This window comes from Hesperophylax consimilis, chromosome 22, assembly GCF_061612785.1.
Source record: "Hesperophylax consimilis isolate HC1 chromosome 22, BYU_Hcon_1.0, whole genome shotgun sequence".
Classification (NCBI taxonomy): domain Eukaryota; kingdom Metazoa; phylum Arthropoda; class Insecta; order Trichoptera; family Limnephilidae; genus Hesperophylax; species Hesperophylax consimilis.
The window spans coordinates 13783030-13791981 of NC_142857.1; the positions used below are offsets into that span (position 1 = coordinate 13783030).

General features: G+C 32.8%; 1 protein-coding gene across 2 annotated transcripts; it reads left to right on the forward strand.

The window, feature by feature from the left end:
* Positions 1-4775: 4775 nt before the first annotated feature.
* Positions 4776-6796, forward strand: LOC149412872 (uncharacterized). 2 transcript variants are annotated; one of them, XM_089645154.1, is made up of 4 exons: positions 4776-4919; positions 5419-5580; positions 5812-5910; positions 6574-6796. In XM_089645154.1, the coding sequence occupies exons 1-4, from the start codon at positions 4805-4807 to the stop codon at positions 6678-6680; spliced, it is 483 nt and encodes a 160-aa protein (XP_089501280.1). In that variant the 5' UTR covers positions 4776-4804; the 3' UTR covers positions 6681-6796. The 2 variants fall into 2 exon arrangements, with proteins under 2 accessions (XP_089501280.1, XP_089501281.1); XM_089645155.1 differs by lacking the exon at positions 4776-4919 and having other exon boundaries at positions 5361-5580.
* Positions 6797-8952: the final 2156 nt, after the last annotated feature.

Sequence of the window (8952 nt, forward strand, 5' to 3'; positions counted from 1 at the left end):
AAAGTAGGAATCTATTTCCAGTTGTATATATTTTTAATAATGCATCTACAAACAGTGTTCGGAGCATGAGTTGTCAATTATTGAGTTATTTTAAAGTTGATTATTCTAAATATTATTTATTACATATTTAAATAACTACAAATTTGTCTTATAATATAGGAACATGATATCAATGTATAAAGTATGAACAGAAGTGTTTCTTCAATCTTTGAACAAAGTGAAACGACTATTAATGTCTCTATATTATAAAATTATTTATATCCGTGTTATGGAAAAAAAGAAAAATTTACATATTTAAATGTTTTTGTAAAAGTACATATAGCAATAGCATGGCTGTGAGTACATAAATCTAAATCTTTATTTTTGAGGTTACAAGATAACTAAAAATATAACAAAAAACAACTGTCATATGTTCGTAGAATGTGTTTGTATAGATAATATTATCAAATGGCTATGTTTTCTTACGAACAAATGACAATGGTTCAATTCTGTAAAAAAAATAATACATATAGGTCTCAACGACATGTTACATCAGATGCGTGATCAGTACATTTGATTTAACATGGTTAAAAGCGTTTATATTTATAACAGAGTCATCACATATAGTAGTAAGTTATTTCTTAATAAGATTTATGCAGAAGTTGTCGCATATAGCGAAATGGATAATTATCCTAGAAAATATATGTATAAGAGTTTGCACTATAATATGGTAAGTGAAAAGTTAGCTAGGTAACTTTGTGCGATTACATGATATCACTTCATGGTTTTAAAGGATGAAAGTATTCATCGTAATAAGGTTTTTTATAAACTGATAAAAAACGTAGTAATTTGCAAAGTAATTATAATAAGAAAGGTCAGGTTTTCATCAAGAACTTGAACGCTTAAATATTATGTATGTAACATTAATTTAGAGAATATAATTGTAGATATGTGAAATTCGATCTTTAAATGGATAGCAAGAGTAGATTCTTAATCATTGTTTCTATCATGAGTTACAGAAAATTTATGTGTTAAAAAAGTTGTGTCTTTTGTGCATTAGTATGTACCGTATCTTATTGGAAAGTGGACTTGACGACCTGATCTTGTAGTTGTCTTTGATTCAGGTGGGTCTGGAACAGATGTATGATTATCGCGAGGGAGTCTTAGAGTTCTTCCATTAGTTAGTTCGGCTGGCGAACATTTCAATTCCTCACGAACAGTAGATCTCAGGCTGGTAATATAAGTGGGAGGGTTTGCATCCAGTTTTGCTCACCACTTGCCATGAAAGATGCTTTTAAACTGGTTATTGCTTGTGGGTGATAAGCCGTAGTCGTGCTGAGAGATGATGTGACAGATTTAGAATTCTCCGGGTGCGCGCGATGGTTTGCTTTGCGGTTTGTTGGTCAAGCGCGGGTCAGTGTGTCGACGCCGGGCGCTGGTGACCGGACTCGATGATGATCAGGCACTGGGGAAGAACGTGGTTCTTCAAGTACGCCAGTGCTGACGTAAAGGCCGAAGGTACAGTGGACCTTGCAGGCGGTTGAGCGGGAGGTGTTTGGACCAGTGAGGATGTTGCGTGTCCTCGTGGTGGTCGCGGTGTATGGATGAAGCGCTGGTCAGATTGCTGGAACCAGGGCGTTCAGATCCGATGTAGCGCAGGCCAGGGACGACTGCCGAGGCCTGGGCGCTACAATGATGTCCCGATGGAGTCCATGAGCAGAGCCGGGAATATCGTCCTTCGCGCAATGAAGATGCGCGGGTTATTGCTTGTGTTTCTCTCTAATTGATGACGGCTGATTGATGACTGGTTTGATTTGTTCCATTTGAAGGGGAAGCTTTAGTATTTGTTTTTGTAGGTAAAATACATGATGTACATCTGCTTCCGAATGTGCTACGCGTTGGTCTTCCATATTGTTCAACTTTTCTTGTGAAATTGTTACAGGTTCTTGAAACGATGAAGGTATGTTTGTTTCTTCCGATGAGGTCATTTCCAATAATATGTTACGTAATACGTTATGCAAGACATAAAAAATCCAAAAAAACTAGAGAATAATTTGTAAGAATCTATTCCATCTACCGGATATCTTAGCAAGTTATTAGCGAGTTCGCGTTTGTATTGTATTTTAGTGAAGACGCAAACCGCGTCATGTAAGCTATTGTGATATACCAATATGCCAATATGGCGCTATTATTATATAGTACAATAATAATTTAAATTTGTTATTACAAAATAGTATGATGTTAAATTACCTCAAAGTAAGGTTTGGCAATTATTGGACAATAACCTTAATATTACTACAATAATGTACATTTAAAACATGATTATGTAGGTATGCTGAACAATTCATTGTTTTGCGATATGGCAATAAGAAATCGTGATATAGGTTACTTGATTGAGATATGTGGGTAGGTTGTCTTGTTCAACTGCAGGTTGTCCACGTGGATTGTTGCGTCATCTTCCTTGTCTGGGGAGTAGATGCTGCCGTTGTGGGTTGTAGTGGGTAGGTTGTAATTCATCGAAAGATTATGATGCCATGGTTAGCCACGTTGTTGACAGCCTGATTTCAGGATCTTTCTCACTGAAATTAATTTTAACACGCACTTAATTTTCATAAAAATAGTAAAACATTTCAAGCTAGGGATTGATTGACAAATGGGGTATTGATGGAAAATGTACCACGTGTATATTTCCTTAAATTACCGGGACATTTACTTGAATTTATATTAAAAAATTGATTTGTAAGAGATATATTAATTGGATTGTACTTACTGATCTTGCCCGGGATTCGCTGTTTCTCTTTTCTGATCCTTGGCAGTGACGGAATGTTGCAAAATGATTTTAAAATACTAAAGACGGTAGTCGGTATATTATTCAGAGTCGAAGGGTCACCAATTTGGCGATGTGTATTTATACTTATCTTTAGCAGACAATTAATGTGTATAGTGTAGGTTGTGATAAAGTAAAAAGATGTAGTTGATAATTTAAGTTTAATTAAAACACGTTACACTATAACACGATATCAGAAGGATTTAGTAGGAATCAAGAAATGTCGACTGCCAAGGTAGACCGGAGAAACAGGAATGTTGGTCGGTAATGAATTGGCAGCGAGCTCTGTTTTTGGGTTGCCATCCTTAAAACGGTGTTTCCGTATGTCAAAATATTATTTAGGTTGGTTGACAGTTCTTGACTCCACAGACTCATCGGCTCTTTCCGCCCGGCAGCCAAAACTATGTGCAGTATATTTGCTTCTAGTGTAACTTATGACCTTTTTATTTGCAATATATTTATTTGTGTAAATTTTAATAATAATAATTTTTATATTTAAAAACTTATATAAAGACTTGTTTACTCAATAATTTATGTAAAATGGGAGATAACTCAATGGGGCCCATCATGACCCGGCTCACGGGAACTACATATATACCGTCTCCGTTTTAATAAAATAAATAAATAATGTACAAGTGCTTAGAGACGTTATGAATATAAAAAAAATCTTGATCCCTAACCATAGTAAGCACTATTTTGCTTCAAACAACAAACTTAATAAAAATAAAACTATCTTTTTTTTCTAAAATAACATAAATAATTTATAATTTGATTCACCCTGTTATGGCAGCATTATTTGCAGCAAGTTGGCAGCCGACAGCCAACAGCAGACACGAGTTGGCTAACTTTCTTAGAACTTAATATCGGCTAAGCGCTAAGCCTGTATTGACTAAGTAAAACTGATATCCCCATGCACAAAAAACATAGAAGAATTTGCAACGCCTTGCCGGAGACAGATACCGGACTTTTTGTTTTCTTTGTAGGGGTTCCGGGTCATCCATCATATAAGGACCACAAAGGACGGGTTGTTTTCACAGAATTTGAACAACTCATCAAATTTCAAGTTCTATTAAGATTCTATTCAAGTTCTGTTTCATTCACTCAATTTCATCTTTCTCAATATCGAAGGCTTAGAGTTAAAATATTGTATCTCCATAAAACATAATATTGAGAAAACTGACGTAACTGTACATAACATTTTTAAGATATACAAAATATTAATGTATATAATATTTTTAAGGATATACAATATATATAAAGGTGGATCAACTTAGTCTAACAACTTCTTACTGGATCAACATACTACTATATATATATATATATATATACATATATAGGTTTATGATACGGCACTTTGTACATCTTAGCGTCTGCAAATAACCGGAACTATTGGATCATTTCGACTTACTTGATCATTGAGCACTTACTTGATCATCGACAAATTGAGATTTAAATGCCATTTTAATCGTCTCGGCGAGACGAGATCAGTGGCATTTTCAACTCAATTTGATGTGACAAGTGCGATTTTCGTGAGCATTAGATATGCTCCTATATGCGATTTTATCTCAGATATTCAACCTGACTTTGTTAATTATTTCTATCGTATGTTAAACTAACTTCATTGATCTCAAAAAGCGACGTTGCCATCGTTATTTGTGTCAAACGCAGGTGTACAAATAATTTTCTAAAGTAATTAAATGTTTTAACAATTGTATGCAAAAATAGCCTCTAAAGTAATATTATTTAGAGCTTATTATCGTACGACATTGCGTATTGGTCTAAACAATATTCGAAAGGAACTATAAGGCTCAAGAATTGTATGCAAAATTAACCTCTAAAGTTATATTATTTAGAGCCCATTATCGAATGATGTTGTTTGCTAGCACAAGGCTGGTTTGTTTGTATTGGTCCATTTGAAGCTAGCTTCAGGTTAGTTTTCTGAAACACTTAATGACTTGTAACTGGCTAACAGATAATATTAAATATTACCATTATTCAATGTTCGTATATCACGAATCAGTTGACAGGTTGATTTGTTTTTGCGTTTTATTAGCTTTATTACGAAGGAGATTTAATAAAATCTTTCAGCTTTGCGAAATGGATTTTAAATACGGTAAGCTATTACATATTTCTAAATAGGTAATAACCTAAATTGTAAAATATAGAATTAATATAATAAATATAATATTAACAATTTTAATCTATGCTTATCAAATGAGTACAGAATAATTACCGTATTTTATTATATAGGTCATCATTTTTTTCTTTCTTTTTTGAGAACCCAAGCAGTAAAATTATTTTGAATAATAGATATATATTATGTATTAACAAAATTCAAAAAAGCTAACCTAAACACTTGTGGTAAAAATGTCAAATCAAACTAAAGCCATATTCCTATACTAAAATATGCATTTAAAAGCATGTTTTGTTTTCAAACAGTTGTTTCTTAAAATAATTAAGTTAAAACGAAGTTTTACACGTCGGATAATCACCCATTAATTTGTTCATATTCAAATTGAACAAATTCCTTTGTGGAAATAAAATTTGCAAAAACAGAAAACTGCAGGTACATATATGTATGTTTCAATGTGTTTGTTCTTGATATTTTATAGATGTTCCAAGAACCAGTGATTTACGTACATCAATAAACAGTACTGACGACATGATCTCGTCTTCACCCTTTTCGCTAATTTCCAAAGGACAAAGTTTAATCATCAGCAATATGCAGAGCATACTGGGCGAAGAAATTAACCATGAAACTTCCTCAGATTCAGGTAATATTCACTGATAATAATCTGAAATATTACAGAGCTACCTTAGCTTATAGTAAATTGTTATAGGTAATATCAGAAATGCTGCTAATTAAATATTCCGTTGCAAATGCTTAATTAGTCTGTTGTTTTGTCATTATATTAGGTTAGGTTTCATATTTGTGCACATGACTTACTTACTACATTGAGATATTATTATTGGATAAATATATAATATATTATGCTTTATTTTAGAAACCAAAACTGAAGTAATGTTAGAAAGGAGTCCGCCGACGTCCGAAGATGATGATTCACTATACAAACCGAACAACGTTACTTCTTCGATAGAATCAGGTATCTACAGAAAACATGTTTAATACTCTTGAAACAATCAATACGTAACATATAATTTGATTATTATATGGTCAGAGGTGCGGCCCAGAAAGCCGAAGGTCCGGTGCGAGTCCCAGATGTGACCGTATCTTTTCTGTTTCAGATTTTAGATTGAGTGATGCTAATATTGTCTTCATTTAATTAAATAATTTAATTTAATTATAATTATTTTAAAAGCAATAATTATTCGCCTGAAACACTCATCCACATTGAAAAATCTCCTGATAAAAGATACTTTATTTATTTATTTATTTATTTAAACGCCCATAGGGCTTTTACAGATAATAATGTACATCTTTATTTATTTATATATTTTTTTAATTATACAGATCTTATATCTTATATGATAAATATATGTTATACAAAATAATATAAGAAAATATCCGAGTTAACAAAATATAGGTACAAATAATTGAGATTTACATAACGCCAACGGGACTCGAACCCGTGTCCCCTCGATTTCCGGTCGACAGCTCTGACCACTGAGCTATGGCGGCTTATCGCTTATCCGCGAAATAATTCAATATATACTAGTGTTTCATTCAACAATGACTGCTTTCTTATAATTTGAGGTTTTACTAATTAAGTTTAAAGAAAGCTAAATAATGTATTGTTACTTTTTAGATATGAAAATTTCCAACGCCGATGATGAGCAACATCATTTAGAGAAGCAGGAGGCAATCGAAGTGTCATCGACTACAACTCGAAGCACTATTTCTACTAGTAAATGAGCACGAGTGCATGACCGTAAAAACTCATGTCCATATTGTACTAAACTGGTAACGAACATACCTTCAATTTCAACCTTTGATTTAGCGTTTGACCCTGTGCATTTTGATGTTTTTATTAAAGCCGTACAAATAAATAGTGGTTACGATGAAATTACAGGTTCTGTAAAAATTCCTAGCATGCCTCAACGACTTTGTACAATCTTTTATAGCCGTACAAAGTCGTTGAGACATGCTAGGAATTTTTACAGAACCTGTAATTTCATCGTAACCACTATTTATTTGTACGGCTTTAATAAAAACATCAAAATGCACAGGGTCAAACGCTAAATCAAAGGTTGAAATTGAAGGTTTCTGTTCTTTAATAACTATATACACCTTGGCTAAATCCCTCATCTTCGATGTTATATGTGTATTCAAATGGTGTTCCGTGTGAATACTTAATAATAAAGACCCATATGAACATATTAATGGGTCAGACATTGCTATTTTTGCAATATTATCATTTTTAAATATATGAAATATTTGAGTTTCTTAGAGATTCTGAAATTTCAGAATTGTCTGGGCATAATAATATAGAAGATGATTTTAGTACTCTAACACGATTATGTGGATTTTTCTCAGGTAACGTACTTTTTGTACATTTTAAAGATAATTACCTTTGTTTCTAAAGGATGAGTTGAATTTGCATTTTCTGGCTGTTCTGAAGGATGAGTTGAATTTGCATTTATTGTAGTGTCTGTAAAAGTTGGTTTTCTAAATATTTCAAAAGTATGTTTATTATTATTCTTTCCAATTGTTAGATCTAAAAAAAATATTTTACCTTTGATCTCATGTTCGACTGTGAAGCAGATTTTATTATTAACAGTGTTGGCCCAATTAATAAAGATATCTAATTGACGGTTGGTGCCTTTCCAACATATTAAGATATCGTCTACATATCTGACATAGTATATTATATATTTAGCTAAGGGAGACTTAAGAATAATATTTTCAATATGATCCATAAATATCTCCGCTAGAAGTGGGCTTAAAGGGGATCCCATGGGAAGTCCGTCCAATTGCTCAAAATATGTATCATTAAAAAGAAAATAATTTGTTTGTATGCAAATTTTTATGAGCTGGAATAACTCTTTTCTTATTATTGGGTTGACATTAGATTGTTCTAGGATATTTTCAATTATTTTAAGGCATTCTTTAATGGGGATGTTGTTAAATAAGGATTTTACTAAATAAGGAAAATTAATTAGTTGAAAATGAATGCAATTTTTTTTTTTAAGTGTGATTTATTTCTCTATTTTGTTAAACTCTGATAATGTCAGTTTGGTATGACGTTTTCCATATTATTTTAAACTGAAATTATGTAAAAATCATTAATTAATTATTTTTTAAGTATGTTTTATTTCAATCGATTTTGCTATTATATATTTTGTTAATATCTGATAATGTCAGTTTGGTATGACGTTTTCCATATTATTTTAAACTGAAATTATGTAAAAATCATTACTTCATTATTTTTTAAGTATGTTTTGTTTCTCTCGATTTTGCTATTATATATTTTGTTAAACTCTGATAATGGCAGTTTTGTATAACGTATTGTATATTTTTTAAACTGCAATTATGTAAAAATCATTACTTAATTAGTTTTAAAGTTTGTTTTAGTTCTGTTGAATTTCCTAATGAAAGTTTTTAAAAATGTCTGAAAATAAATAAATTAAAATGTGAATTTTTTCAAATTTGTTTTTATTTTACCAAACAATGAATTTGTGCAAAATTTTATTAAAACACAAGACTTGTGCAATATGTGGCTATGGTAGATTATACTACAGCTACTGCCGGGTACATTCCAGAGTGGAAGACGTGACTGGTAACCCTATGGGGAATGGCGACCATTCAGGAAAGTATCTTCTAATCTATTTACAATTTGGTACTGCCACCCCGGGAACCATTTATTGGATAACTACACCTCTGCCATAGGTCACCCCAAGTGGTTTGGTGACTGTGCCCGGGTTCATGGGGTGAGGTTTGCTCGGGTCTTGGCGGTGGATGTGTCCTCCAGCTACGTGGAAGGCCGGAGAGACAGGTTGAGGGAAACCTTTCAGGCAGAACTCTTTGGGAACATCGTCTTGCACCGCAGTGGGAGGGATGGATTCATACGTCCGTCACTCCTGGACCCACAGACCCCACCCACCCACCCCTTATCCTTCCTCTCCTTCCCTTCCTTTAAAATACCCTCCACACAGCATCTTCAAAGATGACATAGGCCTGAGGGAAA